This window comes from Polyodon spathula, chromosome 5, assembly GCF_017654505.1.
Source record: "Polyodon spathula isolate WHYD16114869_AA chromosome 5, ASM1765450v1, whole genome shotgun sequence".
NCBI classification, from domain to species: Eukaryota; Metazoa; Chordata; class Actinopteri; order Acipenseriformes; family Polyodontidae; genus Polyodon; species Polyodon spathula.
The window spans coordinates 12,500,568-12,521,523 of record NC_054538.1 but is presented as its reverse complement, the minus strand read 5'-3'; the positions used below and the strand labels follow the sequence as shown (position 1 = coordinate 12,521,523).

The window sequence follows — 20,956 nt, the reverse complement described above, 5'->3', positions numbered from 1 at the left end:
GTCTCCAGAATTGTTATAAGTTCTGACATTGTATTATTTTTCTCTTGTTCTATTTTTAACAAACAGCAATCAAAATCCACTGACTTCATTTTCATCTTCTGTTTTACAGAATTCTTGATGAAATGAGTGTCTACATAAGACTGTGCTGACTTTATTTGAGGCAACTCAGTATTTTATGTCATTGACTGTGAATCGTTCAATCATTTTACATTGTCAGAAATGATTAAAGTGTCCACATATCCATTATTTAGATTTTTGTTGAAAGTCTTGACTTAGTGTTCTTTAATGCGGCTTTGTTCTGCATTGTTGTCATCACTGTCACTGGAACTCCAAGTTTCTGCTAGTTTAAAAATAATTGATTTTTTGATTTTTTTGATTTTTTTGTATTTAATAAAGGTGCAGGCAGCAAGAAGTCGTTTTGTCATTAAAAAAGAATGCAAATAGTCTGTTAAAATACAGGTATATATTTTATTATTATTATTAAAAAAAAATACTGCAGCAACTAACAGGGACATGTGCACACAGCATTGCTAACCAAATGTTTATTTCAACCAAATGATGACAAAAAAGGTCCATAAAAATGCAAAACACAGTGAATGTGTGCGCTAGTGCAACTGTATGCCACATGTCACTCTAATAACTCGAGATCCAAGATGCAAGTTTATAACTTAAATAACAGTGTCTTTATTAGAACCATCTCTGTTGAAACCTACACATTAGTATTTTCTAAGGACTTCCTCGACCCCACGGTATCCTAGGTAGAGGGTAAGTATGTAGGGCGCTACTGACGTCTAGTGGCATAACTTGAACTGCATTATATACATACACATTCACATTACTACATTCTCCCCCCCTTAAGATTTCAGCTTCTCTAAAATTTTAAACACAGTTATAAACAAAATGTAACACTAATACACTAGATGTATCTGAACTATTGCTGTAACAACAACTACACAAAATAGTCCATCCTTAACTGTACATAAACATTTAATTTCAAACCTTTTTTAAAAAATTTTTACAAGTCAAAGTCCTTCAGGTAACCAGGCTTTTTGACAGTTCTTTGGGAACGACGCACAGCTTGTGCCATGCTTTGATTGTCCCTGCCCACCTTTGGGGAACTCCCAGTTTGTTCCTCTGGTTTCAAAGCAAGCTGCTCTGAGACAGTGTCCGCATTGTTTAGAACAAGTTCCTCTGGCATGGTTACTCTAGCTGGTGGTTGTAGAACCTCTGCAGGTGTGTCCTGCACAATATCCTCTGACCTAATGGTGTTGTCCTGTTGTCTAGACAGGATCTGATCTATGTGTCGGCGTACTATCCTGCCATCTCCCAGCATTACCTTGAAAGATACAGGACCAGTCACTGTTGCAATGACTCCTGGTATCCACTTGGGACCGTAACTGAAGTTTCTTGTCATCACAGAGTCTCCGTCTCCAAAACTCCTCCCCTTTGTGTGCTTGTCGTGGTGTTCCTTTTGTTTATTCTGCTTAAATTCCACTTTTCTCTTTAAATCGGGATGCACTAAATCAAGCGTAGACCGAAGTTTCCTCCATAGTAACATCTCTGCTGGGGAGAGTCCTGTGGTAGTTTGTGGTGTTAACCTATAGCTGAATAGTACTCTTGACACTTTAGTTGACATACTTTCTTCTCCCGCTTTCTTCATCATCGTCTTGAATATTTTTACAGCTCGTTCTGCGAGACCGTTGGAAGACACATGAAACGGGGCTGATGTAACATGGACAATGCCATTTTTGTTCATGAATTCCTTGAACTCTGAGCTGACAAAACAGGTGCCGTTATCAGAAACTACCATTTCTGGTAATCCCTGATTGCTAAAACTTTTTCGCAAACAGTCAATTGTAACAGCTGATGTTGCTGAAGTTACTGGGTAAACATACATCCATTTGGAATGCACATCTATGAGTATCAAAAACATCTGCCCCATAAATGCCTGCATAATCTAGGTGCAATCGCTTCCAGGGTCTGTCTGGCCACTCCCAGGGATGTAGCGGGGCTGTGGCTGGTGCTTTCCGGTGTTCCTGACACTTGCTACATGCCTTTACCCGTGTCTCTATCTCCTCATCTAGTTTGGGCCACCAGAAATAACTTCTGGCCAGAGCCTTCATGCGCGAAACCCCTGGATGGCACTGATGCAGCTGTTCCAACACAGCCTGTCGTCCTCGCTGTGGGATGATGACACGTGCCCCCCACAAGACACAACCATCTTGCACACTCAATTCTGTCTTCCTAGCAGAATAAGGTGTAAAATCTGTTCCTTCCCCCTGCTGTGGCCACCCCCTTAAAACGTACTCTCTCACCCTAGACAGTATGGAATCTTTACCTGTCCACACTCTCACCTCCTCTGCGGTCACCATCGCTATGTCTTCCATCATCAGCACCCTGTCTTCCAGACCTGTGGATTGGGAAGTGTCCGGCAGTGGCACACGACTCAAGGCGTCTGCGTTGCCGTGGTCCTTACCCGCCTTGTAGACTATCACGTACTCATACGCCCGCAGTGTCACAGCCCACCTCTGGATCCTCGGTGACACCATCTGTGGAACAGCCTTCGTTTCATTGAAGAGTGAAAGAAGCGGTTTATGATCTGTGCATATGGTGAACTTTCTACCATAGAGATACTTGTGAAACCGTTGCACCCCGAAAATCACAGCCAGTCCCTCTTTATCAAGCTGAGAGTAGTTTCGTTCAGCTGATGTGAGTGTTCTTGACATAAAACCTATGGGTCTCTCCCACCCATCCGGCATGAGGTGTGAAAGTACTGCGCCTATCCCGTAGGGGGAGGCGTCACAGGAGAGAATCAGCTCTTTCTCACTGTCGTAATGCACAAGTATATCTCTGGATTGCATTAGCTTTTTAGATTTCTCAAAAGCAGCCTCCTGCTCTTTTTTCCATTGCCATTTTGTGTCTTTTCTCAACAATTTGTGCAGTGGAGCCAACAGTGTTGACAGGTTAGGTAAAAACCTGTTATAATAGTTCAATAGTCCTAAATAAGCCTTAAGCTCTTTTATGTTGGTAGGTGCAGGTGCATTTTGGATAGCTTGTACCTTGTTCTTAAGTGGGTGTAGTCCTGTGGCATCCACTTTGTCACCCAGAAACTCAGCCTCACTTCCCAGAAAGGTACACTTACTTCTCTTTAGCCTTAGGCCTGCCTCCTCCACTCTCCGAATTACCTCGCTTAGCATCTGCAGGTGCTCCTGATCATTCTTGCCCGTCACCATGATGTCGTCCAGGTAAATGGCTACATGGGGAATTCCCTGCAGCAAACCCTCCATAATTCTCTGAAAGATAGCTGGACTGGATGAAACCCCAAATGGAAGACGGTTTACAGTAAATAACCCTTTGTGTGTGTTTATAGTTACGTACTTTTTTGATTCCTTATCCAATATTACCTGCTGATAGACATGACTCATGTCCAATTTGTTGAATTTTGCCCCTCCTGAGAGCTTTGCAAAAAGATCTTCAGTTCTGGGAATGGGATACTGTTCCAGTTTGGACACCCGATTTACAGTAAGTTTGTAATCTCTGCAAATCCTCACAGAGTTATCAGGCTTTAGCACTGGGACTATGGGAGCTGCCCACTCAGAGAATTTCACTGATTCAATTATTTTGTCTCTCAAGAGGCGGTCCAGCTCAGCCTCCACCTTCGGTTTCACAGCATAAGGCACAGGTCTTGGCTTAAAGAACCTTGGTGTTGCCTCTTTGTCAACATATATTTTAGCCGGTGGGCATCGCAATGTCCCCAATTCCTCTTTGAATACATTCTCATGTTTCTTCAACACATCCTCTCACTAAGCGGCAGTTGTATCAATCCCCTTTAACCCATACCGTGATGCTTTGCTGATGATGGGCTGAATTTTGTCTTCGCAAGGCATTATTGATGGCACCTCACAAGCTCTCTCTAGTAGTCCCCCCCCCCCCCCCCCCCCCCCCTGCTTTCATTAATTTTCACAAGCTTTTCTTTGGTCCTGCGTTTAATGTCATTCCTGTGTTTTTTTTTGGTATCGTCAGGGGTTCTTTTTTATTGGGGGAGACTGCATTTTCTTTGTCAAGAATTTCCGCCAAAGTTTTGTTTCGTTGTGGTTTTTTTTTTTTTTTTTTACTTAATTTTTAATTTTCCCGTTCCAAACAGCTTTTCATTATGCCTCGTAACCCCAGTCTATTGGCCAGGGGATGCGTTTGGAGCGTTTACAGAAACAGCATCAGTTAACATGCTGCAGTGTTTTGTAAGTTTGAAAAGTAGGCGTACCTTGTTGCCGCTCACTAATTTAAATGCTTTTTGCTTTCCTTTTCCGGGTCATTAACAAACTTCCACGCTTACAATAGCGTGCATTTTAATGCTTAGTGAATATGGTAGAAAAAGATCTGAGAAAAAATAAATAAATAAAAAATCCACCTATGAAACGTTAATACATTGTTGTTTGCACTTGATGCAAATCTGTTTAGTAAATGTCGCCCTTTGTGAGTAAAATTTATTGTGGATGAGTAAAATGCCATGAATACATTAAGTAAATATTGTACATACTTTAATTTAGGTATGCATCAACTACAACTTTGCATTTTAGCTGTAACGTGACTTGAAATTTAGCTGACATTGCAAATATATATATTACTATTATATAATTTATATATATATAATATTAGATATATATATATCTATATTATAGATGTATAAGAATATCATCGATATCTATATATATCTTGTCGTTTATAGATATTACAAACGTTCTTGTTTGCGGTGTTTGTTACACGTGTGTTTTGTGAAGCAGTGTAAACATAAACAGATTTTTTTTTTTTTTATTCCAACTCTGCAGATGGAATATACTATAGTGCTTTTGTCAGGTTAATAAACTTCTATGTGCAGAGTTGTGCATTCCAGTCGGACACCCTCTGGGAGCACACTGGGGGGGACCAGGGTCACCATGGAGCTGGTGTCCACCAGGGAGGTGCAGGGGACTCCCTCAATCCGGACTGGAACGTGACAGAAGTCCCCTGCGGTGGTTCTCCCGACTACCACAGCCTGTCTGTATGGATTGCTGTCAGCGGCTTCAGAAGAGAGGGAGGCCACCCTCTCCCCTGGGTCGGGTCCTAGCTGTGTGTGCTGCAGGTGGATGGTTGTAAGTACAGGAAACAGGATGGGGGGGCCCTTGGTGTTATCTGGCGATGAGTAGGTGAGTAGGGCTGCACTGGAGGGGCATAGGTGCCCAGGTTTGCCACAGTTCCAGCACAGGCGCGTGTAGGGGAGCCTGTGTGGATACTGTCTGGATTAATTATAAGTGGGCACCAAACACTTAAAGCATTATAAGGACATTTTATATGTATACAAACGTGTGAAGGTGAAAGTGTACATTGTACATAAAGTGTGGGGGGAGTGACAACATTAAGAAATACATTCCTAGTGCATAGCTGTGTGTCCTTGATGCCTGTTCTTCGTTCTTGTTTGAATAAATCACAAAAAGCCAAGGACGCATTGCAAATCCGCAATCATCTAAGGAAACTTTATTGTAATATCTAATATGCAGTCTCTATACCAATATACCAGTTGTATAATTCAAATCTACAGTAGATGTCAGCTGTCATATATGTACCGATGCAGGATTCAAATTAGGCTACAGTTGCATTGACAATTTCTTGGTGGTAACATATACACTGGGTATAAATAATGGTATATAATATTAGCAATACAACAAACATTCCATAAGGTTACGAATGGTTAAAATAAGTGAATAAATCTCATTAATAACAACAAGTATAGAAAAAGCTAAAATATTTTCATAGCTACAAATATTCAATTATCAAGGTAGTCTGTAAGAAATTAACCCTGGTCCTGTACACTCTCTCTCTGTATCATCGGCATCACAGAAACTGTGTTTCAAGAATTATATACTATTTTGTTTATTAAAACCTTTTTCTTTCTAGTGCAACTTAACTTCTGATAAATGATGACATTTTACACAGATTTGCTTTTAAATTCTCACGCAAACAAAATAAATAGTTGCAAGAAACATTGCTCCTTAAGATATAACATTATTTCGCAAATCAACGTAATTTCGTAAATCACATTAGGACGATTATTTAATAACAAAATAGGCAAAACTGCCACTTGAAATGCCACAGTCAACGCTACATACCCGTTTCATGATTACACTGGAGTTATTATTTACGAACTTTTGAAAATCCTGCCGTTGACATAATGCAAACTCAAGCTGTGCAGCATACTTTACCTATCGGTTATGCATTCAATTTAAATATCATGTGTATTCATATTTTTTCAATACGTAAAACATCCTTTATGCAGTTTATCTGGAGTGCTGCTGCTAATAATAATAATAATAATAATAATAATAATAATAATAATAATAACTTAGAATGAGATCAGTATAATTTGTATATATTATACTGTATTAGTGCCATTGAAATGTACATTTGCATTGATATGTTTCATGGTGACATTTTTTATGGCTTTGCTGAGTGGGCTGAAAAATGGAACTTGAAGAAACAAAACTGTTGCTCCATTTAATATTCCTTAATTATATCAAGACTATTTCTGGTTTTTTTTTTTTCTTCTGGTTTCAGTGATGTTAGTGATGATATGTACCAGTCGAGGGACTTTAGCATCAAGATTTATATAGACAGAGAGTAGGCTGGGCCAGGAAAGGTCGCATTGCCGCATGATTTGAATGTAGTAAGGAAGGCTTTTCATGCAAAGGTTAGTTATGGGTCCTGAATGTGTTATTTCACTGAACCTTTACTCCTTGATAAAAAAACACACTTTTATTACTGTCCGCTAGCAATATTATTGAATTTAAGTTCAGGATATTCTTGATATACTGTACATAAGACATGAATCCTGTCCAGAACAGCCTCTGCCATTCAGTCCTGGGTCTGTCAAGCAGTAATAGATTGTGTGGTTGGTGATTTTGAGATGTAAAGTACTCCCACTTGGAAATATTTATATTTCTCATCCTTCATGTGTCCACTGTAACAGACAAACATTTATTTAATTGGACAGCAGTGGAATTCCTTGACAAATCACCCATCTGCAGTTTACACCAAACTGGGTTCTTAGGGTTGTTTAAAGCAAAAAAAATGTTTAGACTGATCAGATCAAGAGGTCAAAAATTTGAGGTGTAAAAATGTAGATGATGCCCCGTCCCCCTACCCCCCACCCCTCAATGTTAATCTCAAAAACGGTTGTGCAACAGACTTGTGCTAGGTGTCATCAATCACATTTTGACTCTATATAACTTTTGACCCCTTGTCCTGATCAGTCTAAAAATGTTAAATAGTTGGGGTTTTTTTTTTGCTTGAAACCAAAGATAAGTGCAAAAACGGCAAAATAAAGTCAGCTTCCTTATAAATGATATGTATGTAAATTATGACCCAACTGACAAAGGGTTTGAAAATCACATCAGCATTTACACAACTAAATCCAGTCAGAGGAAATCTATGCTAACCATGACTGCCCTTGATGATAACCCCCTAACAAATTCCCTGTCCATAGTCACTTACTAAAATCATTATAAAGTTGCATTTTGGCAACCAAACAAATACTCTTTATTATTGGTATGGATGAGTATTGTATTTTATTTTTAAATGGCATTGTCTGATTCAGCTTTGAGGATACATGTGTAATTTACAAATGAAATTGGCATGCATTCTACTGAAATATTTTTCCTATCATCAATTTGTATTTACATACAGATTGGTTCAATTCCCTGCACTACACTTGAGCCAGTTTTATAACTTAGCAAAGTACATGCAACTAATACCCTCCTGTCAAAAGATTTATTTAACTTGATTTGCTTTATTATGATTTTTTATTTTTTATTTTATCAAAGCTATAACTCAGTGGATTTGTCTTTTTCTTATGTCAGATGACTCAGTAAAAAAAATACACAGAGTATGGATCTCTGCACCTTTTTTCTGTCTATCACCATATGTTGTTGACAAATACCCCATGGTTTATTGCTGCAGAGCAGCGAATTATTGCCAGCAATTTATGCTTCAGCTTTTTAAAGCTTTGAACTCGACCCTCTTGTTTCAGTGATAAAAATAGTATAATGACATTAGTAGATGTTTTTCTTACTGTCCAGTGCTCTAAATCAGATTTGTAGTTCTTTGGCCATATTTCAGCACCACAGGGTGCATCACAAAAAAAATTAAAATGTAGACAGGTTGGAAGTTTTATTCTGCAGTTGTGGACTACGAAGGTAAATGAAGGCTTCCCAAGCTGTAGAGTCTTCAGAAATATTTTCCTTTAAATCAAAAGAGGAGGGCAATTAAAGGCCAGTTTTGGGCAACTCCTGAATTGTTCCAGTTGTCATACAGTAGTCAGAAAAGTAAAAAAAATAAATAAATAAACAAACGATGTTCAATATCATTACTGAACAATACATTACTACAGGCCTAGAGTTCACCTCTCATTTACTGAATTGACAGTTTATGTTGTTGACAGTATTGTAATTAAATTTTCGCCGTGTGAAATAAGCCATCTGATACAGCCACCAATTGTGATATTACATTGTTATCAACAATCTACTGATCTTTTCTTTTTTTCTGTTTATTTTTTTTAACTAGCATAACAGTCTAGTGTAGCGTGCGTAGGGGAAGGCAGAATCAGGGCTGGTAGGTGACTTAATCACATGCAAAGACTTAAGCCCGATATATGCTCCTTGCAAAGGAGCCGGCTGTTTTATACAGCGGTATTGGCGCTGTGCTTTAGTGCGAGAGGTCCAGGGTTCGCGCCCGCCCCTCAGCCTGTGTGTGAGAATAGTGTGAATGGATCACTGATTAGGAGGATTTGAAATGGATACAGTATTGCTTGGTCTTAATATGTATTGATTTAAATAATGGAGACCTTTTTGTTTTGGTTCAAAGTACATTTTTGAATGAGGAGCAGCACGGCAATCGGTTTTCCTAAAACTTTACACATACACGTCTGTCTGATCATAATACTGTGCAGTTATTGAAACTGTTTGGGGGTTGCAAGACTATATTTTTACTTTTATTGACATTTTTGTCATTACATTGTACCAACTGTCTTTTCGTGTCCTACCATTGAGTTTGTTATAGCATGTTGTAAACCTAGAGTTTTATTTCTGTATCTACCTTCCTTATCTAAAAACATTCAGCTGCATATCAGCTTAGGGATCTTATTATGTGAGATTATTATTATTATTATTATTATTATTATTATTATTATTATTATTATTATTATTTATTATTATTATTGTTATTATTATTATTATTGCACCCTTTTTAAAAATCTGGTTGTTCCAGGTTTAATCTGTGTTTGACTGAGAGAATCAGAAAGGATCTTGAAGGGTAGCAAATATTGTTATCTAATAAGACAGCAGAGTCACTGAGCAGAACTGCAAATCACAGGGAGATGAGAGATATGAGATGATGAGGGCACACATCTTCATTCATTGCAGTTATCCTTTCTTTCCATTGCAATTGTGGTCTTCATATTTCCTTGCTATTTTTACCCAGAACCAGAAAGATGTTGCAGCCTCTGACATGCTGTGTCTCAATAGGATTATAATGATGGTGGCATCCATTGCTTCTCCAACAATGTTGCAAGCAAACAAGGATGCTCAATAATATGTCATAAAAAGATACAAATACAAGTAGTTTGACCCACATTTTATTCTGCTGTTGTTAGTTAGCTTCTGAGTGGAAAACCAGTTTTTCTGTTATGATATCATGGTTTGCATTGATGAACAGAGGAAAGAAAACAGGAAAAATTTCAGGATAGATAGACAAAGAGGAGAGTTGAGTTTACAAAGGTGCATGAATTAACCCTGGTGGAGCGGTTGTGTTTTGGAGAAGCCCCTACATCTTCTCCCTGAACAACACCCAATGGTTACAATTCACGAAACAGGAAAAAGGGCTGCGAGGATTAAGCCCTGGGACTTGAAATAGAAATGATGTGCTTGTGACTTTAGAAAGATGGCATGCTTTCCCCTTGGCTTGCGGAGAGTCGTCCTCACGGAAGTGAGACCGAACCGATAGGCCTGCAGGGCTGGGAAGCAAGCGTTACTTCCCCCAACTAACAAGGAATGCCTACGTTTCAGGACATTGGCATGGCCAGACCTCTAAGACAGAGCCATGTGATGCGGCAGGAATTCTGAAAGAGAAGAAAATGAACATGCAAAGAGGCCAGAGAGGAACACTTGAATAGATGAAAGCAAGTTGTGAGAGAAATACAGGGTTTAGAGTGATATGGAACATAGATTTTAGAAAAGTGCAAGGTTGCCTCCTGGCTCAGGGAGACACCGCCCTCTCGGAGGTGACCGAACCGACCGGCCTCCAAAGCTAGGGAGCATGTATGCTGCCCCGAAGGGGAACCTGGAGTGACAGAGAGATTGATAAGATTTGGCCAGGGGTCCCCTCTGGCTCTTAGAGAACCTTCCACTCAGAGATCGAGGCCAGTTCAACTGGGCCTAAGTTTGAGAAGCGATCGTCACTTGAGCCCAAAAGAGGACCCCTGGCTCCCTGCATCTGTGCACCAATGCAAAGTATAAGTAAAGTACAGGTTAGTTAGGAAACATAGGATAAATCAGTGACAAAATAAAACATTTAAAAAAACTTTTTTTTTTTTCTATTAAGGACTAATCTCACCTACTCAGCATAGAGGAAAACCCCCCTTTTATTGGGAGGAAGAGAGATGGCCCCCAATCCGGGAATACTAACAATATTCTGTTTGGCCGCATAATATCAGGAAGTGAAGAATGAATGTAAGATCAGCAGCCATTTTGTTGATAAAGAACTGGTTAACATTAACTTTAGCTCCTGAGGTTGCCACACCTATACAAAATGAATGAGGGGAATAGAATTGAGGGAGCAGACCAGCTTTAGAAATGAGAGAGGAATGATGAGTAGAAAACCAATTCTCTGTGTTATGATATCACGGTTAGCATTGATGAATATATTAGAATCAGAAGGGTTGGAGAAGTTGTGGCAGGAAAGATAGCAGGATAGGGAGGAATAAGGACAAAGAGGAGAGTTGAGTTTACAAATGAACACGAATTGACCCTGGCGGAGCTGGTCTGTTTTTGAGATACAAAGAAAGAGGAGATAATGTGAATCAGGGTCTAGACAAAGGGATTCCATGATAGGATTCCTATCATCAAAAGGAGAAAAACAGCCTTGACGGAGGATTGAGATTAGATGCTAGAGAATTTCAGTAGTGACGGGGAGACAGAAAGGAGGAGGACAGGCACTCTTCACCATCCCCTTAAGGAGAAGACAAACAGCAGGGATAGATGTGAGAGGAGGGGACGAGATATATGTGACATGATAATTGTATTGAATGCCAGCTAGATAGGATTTGATCGTTCCCACAGAGAGATGCAGCTTGTCTTTTGCATGAACGGTAGACGATAGAATGACATCCTGGTTGAAGGGTGAAGGGGATATTCGATTTTGCTTGCACAATGTCGTGAAGGTGAAGGCAAAACTAAATTTTATAATTTAAAAAATAAATAAATAAATAAATGCATTTTAAAAAATCTGGTCAGTCAATACCGAACATTAAAAAAAAAAAAAAAAAACCAAACCAAAAACAAGTAAAGACACCAGCCCTCAGCCCTGCACAGGAGCGTTTGCACCCACTAAAAAAAGGATACTGTTGTGCTGCGCTCTACACTACTGTACACTGAACCGATGTGCTTCTGTAGTAAACTAATGTACGTGGCAGTGCAGGTGCTGTCAAAATATTATTCATTTATTTGAAATGCAATATTTGAAATGTACAGTGAAAAACTTTTATGACTTGCACTGTCAGTATACACCTCAATCTTGCTCTATGAAAGCACTTTTGAGTATTTTTTATGTGTGGATTTGTAGAATAACTTGCTCTGCCATTTGTAATGTTATTTCTCAGTTATGTACTGTAGTGAAGCTTGGACCCAGAAAAGGAGGGTAGGCAGTGTTTATAATTTGGACATTATTTGGGCTGAATTGAACCAACTCATTTGGTCACTGAAGGGCATATTTTTACTAAAGGTATCCCAGCTATAGCAGTACTGCTTAAAACTGCTTGTGTAAAGTCAACCAAGCACATTTGTTATTGTAATGATCAGCATGCTTTCACAGGTTAAGGGTTATGCAGTGCTTTAAAATGTTCTTATCAGATTTTTTTTATATCATGCTTTGGTCTCTGTGATAGTGTAACAGCAGTGCATGTGTGTATCTATGGTCTGAATACAGACTGAAGTCAGGAATGATTTATATTTAAAGTAACTGTTAGCTAACTTTCACACACCAGTTTTTTGTACTGGAATGTTTAGTTTGTTTACATTTTGTGAAAACCTACCTGCGCATTTATTTTATATATGTGTTGTTTGTTACTTACTTCCTTACTACCCTATATGCCTCTGGCGTTTAGGGCAGCGATGAAGCTCCTCCACTCCTGTCTGTTTCTGGCAAGTCTTTCAATGGTTCCCCAGCTGTGCCCCAGGTTTTCAGCTCAGCTTCCACAGCTCTTCACCGTGTTGTTTTTGGGCGACCTCGTTTTCGCTTGCCTTCTGGTGTCCATTTTACTGCTGTTCTGATGAGGGAATTAGTTTCCATCCGAAGCATGTGGCCAATCCATCTCCATGTATGTGTTGTTGACCTCACCGAAATGGAACAGTCAGGGGGAAAGGATGAGCTGAGGGAACCAGACATCTGAACCAGGGACTCTGTAAGCGAGAAAGAGCATCAGCAGCATTATTAGTTATACCTGGAAGATGGCGGGCTTGCAAGGTTAAATTGTTAGCAACGGTGCAGGAGTTGCATGATGAGATGAAAAGAGCGGCCTTTATTAATAATATGCATGGTAGATTGATTATCGCAGAAGAATAAGATGAATTTGTTTCCCACCACATTGGGCCCCAAAGATAGGCTGCAATGACTATAGGGGATAGTTTGAGGAGGGTTGTGGATTTATTCTGAGTGTATAGAGATTGGATTTCCAGAGGCCAAGCACTGGAGAACCCTTGATTGAGGAGGAAGCGTCCTTATGATGCGAGAGGTTGTGAGGGATAGAAATGAAGTTGTCGTAAAAGTGACAGACAGATCCAATGCTGCAGTAACGACACAGCGTTCGGAACGACATTGCGGATTGGTGAGAATCCGAATGGCTGGAGCAGTGGGGATAAGCATGGCAGGATCAGCGGAAGTTGAGGCATGAGGTTCGTCTAAGGCGGGGGCGGGGGTGGGGGTGGGTCAGCGACGTTGTCAGATGGAATAGAAACAGAAGGACGGATGGATTTCTTTAAAGTTTTTATGTGAGGAATGACCAGCGTTAGGAGAAATGCAGTCACTGTCGGGTGAGTATCCATTTTAAGCTTAAATTTAACTCTTTATATTTAACAATTAAGTTTTGGTCTGCAGAGCTGTGTGGCGTACGCAAACAAAAAGACAATGATCAGATGATTACAGACGATCAGAGAAAGAGTGTCAACTCAGGGCTTAAATATGGAGGTTAATTGATAGATTGCTTGATTAACTAGGGAGAAGCCACTACACTTGCTCCCTGAACAACACCCAATGGATACAATAGAAAAAAGCATAATGACTTGTTTGTACCTGTGATATTGTTGCTCATCAAATTATTTTTCCATTCCAGGCTGTTTACAGGTGCTTTTTATTTATGAGGTGTCAGGATAACAAGGGTGATGGCAATAGTAAGGCATGCTTTACCATGCCATTATTCATCTGTACATGCATAATTGGATATCGGCATGCATTATAGTGCAGATGACAGGGCCTATTAAGTAATACACTGGTGTCATATGAAGAACAGCTATGAAACTGTAATGAACTAATGAAATCCCACTTGTGTGTTGGTAGATCCAGTTCATAAATGATTAAGAAATGTGACCCATCAAGTGTGTGTGCAATCTATTAAGCGCTATCATGTGGAAGTGATGCGTTATCATTAGTTTTGAGTTAGAATCATGGCAAGGTTTTTAATCAGAATGTAATGTTGCTGAGGTCTGTCTTTCCAGTTAGAACTTGGATTTGTGTTTGTGTTAAGTAGGCAGTTGGATATTTTGCATGATTTGTTATATGCAGCCAGATTTCCCTTCAATAATAATACATGTATTTATGGATATTTGTTAATGTATTAAAATAGTTAAATACTTCACTTCATTACCTTAATTTTATAATTAGTGCTAGCTTGCAAATAATTGTAGTTGACTCTTTGAAACACGGAATTGAGGACTGTTACATCATTATTTATGGATCCTTATCAGGGATGTATAAAGCCATGACAATAGCTCAAGGCAGTTACTCCAGAGTTAAGGGCATTAACAAGTGAGTTTTGCTGTTAAAATACACAATATGGTGATCATGATAAAGATCAGGCTCACCATTTCTTAGAACTGAAGCTTTTGTAAAGCATTGACTTTTTCTCTACAGTTTCAAACTAACAATCTAACAATTTTCTCAGGCAAAAAACTTAATTATTTCCCTTTGTTTTAATAACAATTAAATAATTAACTATTTACCAAGAACAAATGACTATGTTTATTATTATTTGTGTTAGCCTTTGATAAAAAAAAACTGTTGTGAAATGGCTGATATAAACAGGCAACTACTCTTTTGAAGGCGTCAGTAGCGGAACATATCTCTTATGTTAGTGAAATCCTGGACACTGGAGGAATGGTTGGTAACTGTTAACCTCTTTGTGAGTATCAAGTGTAAGAACCCCTTTCTGAGATTTACACGTTGTCAGTGATGGATGCTATGCTGCTTTGAACACACACCTAAAACTTATAATACTATGACAGAAGGTAGCTTGCAAATAAAGACATTGAAATAGACATCGGACTAGTCTACACTAGTGTTGAAAAAAGAAAAATATTTTTTTTATTTATGATCCTTTACAGATGAGGTGAATTCACTTACTGATGCTATTACAAATTACATTGCAGGCTGTAAGTTTGATGGTTTTGTTTGGCTTTTCAAAATGTTAGGGCTTCTGTCTCACTTTTATTTCAAGAACAACATAATGACATGCATTTGTTTCTAGCTTGTAAAATAAGGCCTTTCTTATAGAGCGATTATTCGGGGTGCATAACTCTAGTCTCAGTAATCTACCACATGGTAAAAGCCGTAAAGTCCGCTAAAGGGAGTTTATTGGGCATGGCGCAATAATAGTGGCGTAGACAACTGCACTGGACACAGCAGAAAAAGCTGTATAACTGTAGAGGCATTGTAATGCTGTAGTCTGTGGCCTAAAGATATGTAATAGATTTATACCCTGGAACCCTAGGATAGGGCCCCTAGTCTTAATCTTGTATCTTAAAACTTTGATAGCTGGAATACATTTTAAATGGTCTTTTTTTTAAGGCTTTCCACATACGTTTTTATGATTGTTTCCAATAATTCGTTGTGGTTCTGAATTCTCTTATTTCAGTGCCTCTATAAATACTTTGTTTTGAGTTTGCTGGAACCGGCCTAGGTGGTTGACCACTGCTTTTGCACAATAACTATGAAATGTGTTATTTATAATTATAGGACATGCTGGTTTGCAATCTCCCTTTTCACACAATGGGACTGAGTGACAACTCTATTTTAACTCTAGTTTTGATTTGTACATTGAAATGGGGTATGATGTACAGCACAGTAAAGGACAGGTATTCTATGTGCTCCTCTCCTACCCTGAGTGTCTGAACTGGACTGAAAGATGCTGTGGATACACTCCATTGAATTTGCTCAAAGCTTTCCCATGAACATTGGTTGTGTCGCATTTTTACTTAAGCAAGAAAAAAAAGCAAAGGCAGATATTCTAAGCAAAACATAGTCCTGTATTGGACGGCACCAGTTCATGTCCAGGCTGTGCAAAGTGGCCGAACTTTGTTGGGGACTCTGAAGGCGGTGTCACATTGGCTCTGATGCTTCGGGTGGGGATGGGAATCCGGCAGGGATTCCCTCTCCTTATCATGCAACATCGGTCTGTCTCTGAGAGAAGTTGTCCAGAGAATGAGTTGTTCTGCTTCAACAATCAGCAGACAAGTCCAGAAAAACCAGAAAACCGGCTCTGTGAGGGACAGGCCACGTCCTGGAAGGCAGAAGGTCACCACACCGGCCCACCACATCATGGTGAGCATTATGCTGACTGTTGAGTTGTTCAAGCCAACCAGTGGGGCAGTGGAATTGTGATGATGAGGGGAAGAATCTTCTTTAACACAAGAACACCTTTGGTTCAGATTAAGGGCAACTTTACTGCTCAGCGATACACTGACAAAGTCTTCGAGCAACAGTTTTTCCATTCCTGCAAGCCAATCCGGAAAAGTCAATTTTTTCCAGCAGGACAATCCAAGACCACACAGTGCTAGGATTAAAATTGCACAGCTTCAAGAAAACGATGTCGAGGTCTTGCTGTGGCCAGCTTTTTCTCCTGATCTGAGTCCAATAGAACATCTGTGGGACCAAATCACCAGAGCCATCCACAGGAGACAACCGCGACCAGCCAACCTTCACCAGCTGGCTGGTGCTGCACCTGAAGAACAGTGGAACATCCCACAGCAGTCTATCCAGAGGCTGATCAGGTCTATGCATCAATGCTGCCAGGATTGTGTTAATGCTCAGGGAGGTCCTAACTGATACTAACTTTGTAATGTTTTCATTTTGACAGTGTGTCACGTTTCATACCGAAAACTTATCATGATTCTTTGATCTGTATTTTTGTTCACATTTTCTGTGATTTGGTTTGATATCTATGTTTAAAATATTATCCATTAGACCTGAGTGTTGCGTTTCTTTTGTGCATCAGTATATATATATATATATATATATATATATATATATATATATATATATATATATATATATATATATATTATATATATGTATATTTTATATATATCATATATAAAATCATTATAACAATAATCAGTCGTTGCGTTTATTATCATTCATTGAGATAATCCAATAGTCTATTCATACAGTATAACAGTAGATTTACTGAAATATTTTGTAAACTCCTTAAAACCTGGAGGTATACACCAGTTGCTTAATTTCCTTAATTAAACACAACTTTATCAAACTGATAGTAAAGGGGACTGGTTATCTCTGGAAACGTTGTGTCTCAGTGGATTTATACTGTTAAACACCATTGAATAAATTCTTCATGTTTTACCTTCAGATACAAAGACAAGCTGAATATATAATGTTTGTACTAGTGTATGGGTTCTATTGTAAGATGTATGTCTTAAATCATTGTTAAATGGTCTGTGTTTCTTCTTCTTTTCTCAGGATATGGACATGCAGCCCCCAGCACAAACGGAGGGAAGGTGTTCTGTATGTTCTACGCTCTCCTGGGCATCCCCCTCACCCTGGTGATGTTCCAGAGCCTGGGCGAGAGGATCAATACCTTTGTCAAGTATCTCCTGCACCACATCAAGAAGTGCCTTAAGATGCAGCGGGCTGATGTATCCATGGCCAACATGGTGACCATCGGCTTCTTCTCCTGCATTAGCACACTGTGCATCGGGGCAGCAGCCTTTTCCCACTACGAGGACTGGAGCTTCTTTCACGCCTACTACTACTGCTTTATCACGCTCACCACCATTGGCTTTGGGGACTATGTGGCCCTCCAGAAGGATCAAGCACTGCAGAACAACCCCCAGTATGTGGCTTTCAGCTTCATCTACATTCTCACTGGCCTGACGGTCATTGGGGCCTTCCTGAACCTGGTTGTGCTCCGCTTCATGACGATGAATGCAGAGGATGAGAAGCGTGACGCTGAGCACCGTGCCATGTTTACCCGCACCAGACAGGCCAGCAGCATGCGAAGCCCTGTCGACCCCCCAGCCACGGCAGCCTCCGCTGGTCGAGGCTTCCGCAACGTATACGCTGAGGTTCTGCACTTCCAGTCCATGTGCTCCTGCCTGTGGTACAAGAGCCGGGAGAAGCTGCAGTACTCAATACCCATGATCATCCCCAGAGATATTTCCACCTCAGACAGCTGCGTGGATCAGAGCGACAGCTCCTCAGGCAGGTTCCCAGAACCGCGCTTCAATGGCTGTGTCTGCCACATGCAGCAGCGCTCTGCCATCAGCTCGGTGTCTACCGGGCCTCCCAGCCTCTCCGCTTTCAGGGGATTCATGAAAAGAAGGCGCTCAGTGTAGCCATTGGAATGGCTATTTATTTTTTATTTTAGTTTTCCACAAATTATTTTAGCAACATTTTAAAAAACTACTTTGAAAGCTGTTTTTTCTTTCTTTCTAGCTATGCTTTTTTAGAATCTCAAGAACCATCTACATCTTTGTAGAGGCGGGCTTGAAAGAGAAGAGGACATTTTCCACTATGAAGTGAACTATCTAGTCAAGTACATGAGCGTTTCTATCCGATAGCCTGAATATAGACATGGACGCACATTATGATTAAGACCAGCTGTCCAAAAAATGATTTTGTTTAGTGCTGTTTATGACACATCAGGCAACCAATGTACACCTCCTAAGGCAGTCAGTCCTGTGCAGTTCTGCAAAAAAAAAAAAATAAATAAATAATAACGCATCAATGTATTTGACAAAAATGTATTTCTAGGTAGCATAGCATGTTTTCTTTTCTATTAAAGCCATGTGTTTAATTCTAGATCATAAACTACTGATTACCAGAACAGCTTTGTATATACTGTATTTATAGGAATGAGAGATCTTTATAATTTTCAGAAATTAATAGGATAATTTAGGAGAGGGCCTATTTTTACACTTAAGGTTAACCCAGTTTTATCGTGTTACTTGTGTGATGGCCGGCCCAACTTTACAGTGGACACATTTTCTCTGCTTGGGTGTTTTACGATCCAGTTCACATGCTATCTCTTCTAATAAGTAATTGAATGTTAAATGTTAGTTCATTTTGCATATGCACCTTAATATTCTGTTGATTCGTTTTCTACTTCACCGTGACGTATTTTAATTCACTTTTTTTACCCAGAGCATGTTCGCTCATTTAGTGTAGGTTGATTTTGCAACACAGCAGCACTTTTGGATGCCAGTCCTCCTTTAGGCATTGATCCTATTTAAAATTCAGGAATGAAAAAACAGTCGACTACAATAATGGAATAGTGGCATTTTATCAAATAAATCAATCTATTTCCTAACAAATATGTGTTAAAATATGAAATAAAGTATTTTACAGAGATGTATAATTGATGTTTTTTTTTTTTTTTTTAAGGATTAAACTGACAACAGGTATTGTAGGCCACATTTAGGGCTGTCACTGGTTCTGTTTACAGAATAGCTTGGAACCTGATTGATCTAGACCTGGAAATGCTCATTATGTTACTAGGTTGAAGCAATGTGTTACAGAATCCCATTCCAATCTGCTTCAATTTCTGTCTGCTGCTGATGAAAACAAAAATGATTGATTTAAAATATATTTTAATTCAGTCTCATTGGCAGAGGGGGATGAAACCTCAGTATGGGTTTAGGTTGCTGAGAGATCCTTCTGTGCCAGACTGCCACTTATCAGGAAGACAAAAATGACATTGACATTTCTTCTGATAAATAAAACACAGACTTTTTGCATCTTTCTGCTTTGGTCATACTGCCCTTGTCTATCAATTACCCAGTTTTTTTTCCATGACTCAGTTGGCTCATCTATCCCGTAATATGCGTCACTATGCGATCACACACGCCTAAATGTGTTTAATGTGGATTAAATGATTAAAATGCCAATAATTATTAATAGTCACTCCAGCCAAATAATTATTGTTATTAAATTGCAAAACTTGTATTTAGATGCATATGTAGACTACAGTATTTTTCACAAACAGATGTGCATAGAAGATGTAAATCAATAAGTCACTAAAGTACATTTTCATCATTTTTGTTTGGGTTAAATTTGTTTTTTGTCAGACTACTTTCTTATCCTGGTGTGGTGATCTTCTGCCTTCCAGGACGTGGCCTGTCCCTCACAAAGCTGGTTTCCTGGTTTCTCTGGGCTAATCTGCTGATTGTTGAAGCAGAACATCTCGTTCTCCGGGCAACTTCTTTCGCAGACAGGCCGCCTTCAATCATGTTGTGAACAGGATGTGAGTGGTGCAATAAACAAGGGAAGGTCCAGACAAAAGTTCTCTCCCAAAATTCTTTATTTTTTAAAACAAATGATAATAAACTACCCCTCTACCAGCAATGATATTGGGGGGAACACAGCAGGTTTTACAGTCCTGAGAAATAAACAAATCACACACCTAAACCACAATCCCCCGTGCACAAAACTGCTCCTTTTCTCTGAGATTGTGATGAGTGCTGTGCTGTGCTGTGAGGGACGTGCTCTGGGTGTAGTGCTGTCTCCGTGGCTGCAGCTGCCGACTCTTACTCCTCCTCTGTCAAAATACTAACACAAAACAATAACAAACACAGGCTCCGGCTGGATTACGTCATCAGTGCAAGGCCCCATACTGATGTAGCTGCTTCCCCTTTGTACCAAACTCCTCCTCCCTGCAATCAACCCGTCACCATGGTTTAACCAATAGAGGTCCACCCTGCAGCTGATTGCAATGGAGTCCTTCCAGGTACATGCAACTACGCGCACCCATCTTCAGTCTCGCCACCGCATTCGGCTCCGCCTCCTCAACCACAGCCTGGTGTCACTCAATATCCCCACAAATTTGGTGCAATGTAATTGAAGATTTCCAAATTCCACAGTCTGGTTCCTACAGCTCAGCAATTTCCAGCAGCAACTTCACAGTTCAATCATCTGATTTTCAACTGAATCCAACTATCAATAAGCTACTTAATTCAACGCAAGGTTACATGGCTTCAGCACTTGTGCCTTCTGCCAGAGCCTCATACTGTACAGGTTGGGCATGTTATGTAACTTTCTGTTCCCAAAGCAGGATTAATCATACTCCAATGCTATCAAATCCTATTTGTCAGGAATTCAACACCAATTGATGTCCATAGCTTCTCCAAATATATTATCAATCCCAGCTGTT

At 39.7% G+C, this 20,956-nt stretch overlaps 1 protein-coding gene across 1 annotated transcript in view; it reads left to right on the top strand.

Moving 5' to 3' along the window:
• LOC121315570 (potassium channel subfamily K member 3-like) overlaps nucleotides 1-19,935 on the top strand; it is a 53,729-nt gene extending 33,794 nt beyond the window's left edge. Inside the window, exon 2 of the mRNA XM_041249774.1 lies at nucleotides 17,269-19,935. Within this exon, the coding sequence (XP_041105708.1) occupies nucleotides 17,269-18,143 (875 nt within the window). The 3' untranslated portion in view covers nucleotides 18,144-19,935. The remainder of the gene's footprint in view (nucleotides 1-17,268) is intronic.
• The last annotated feature ends 1,021 nt before the right edge of the window (nucleotides 19,936-20,956 follow it).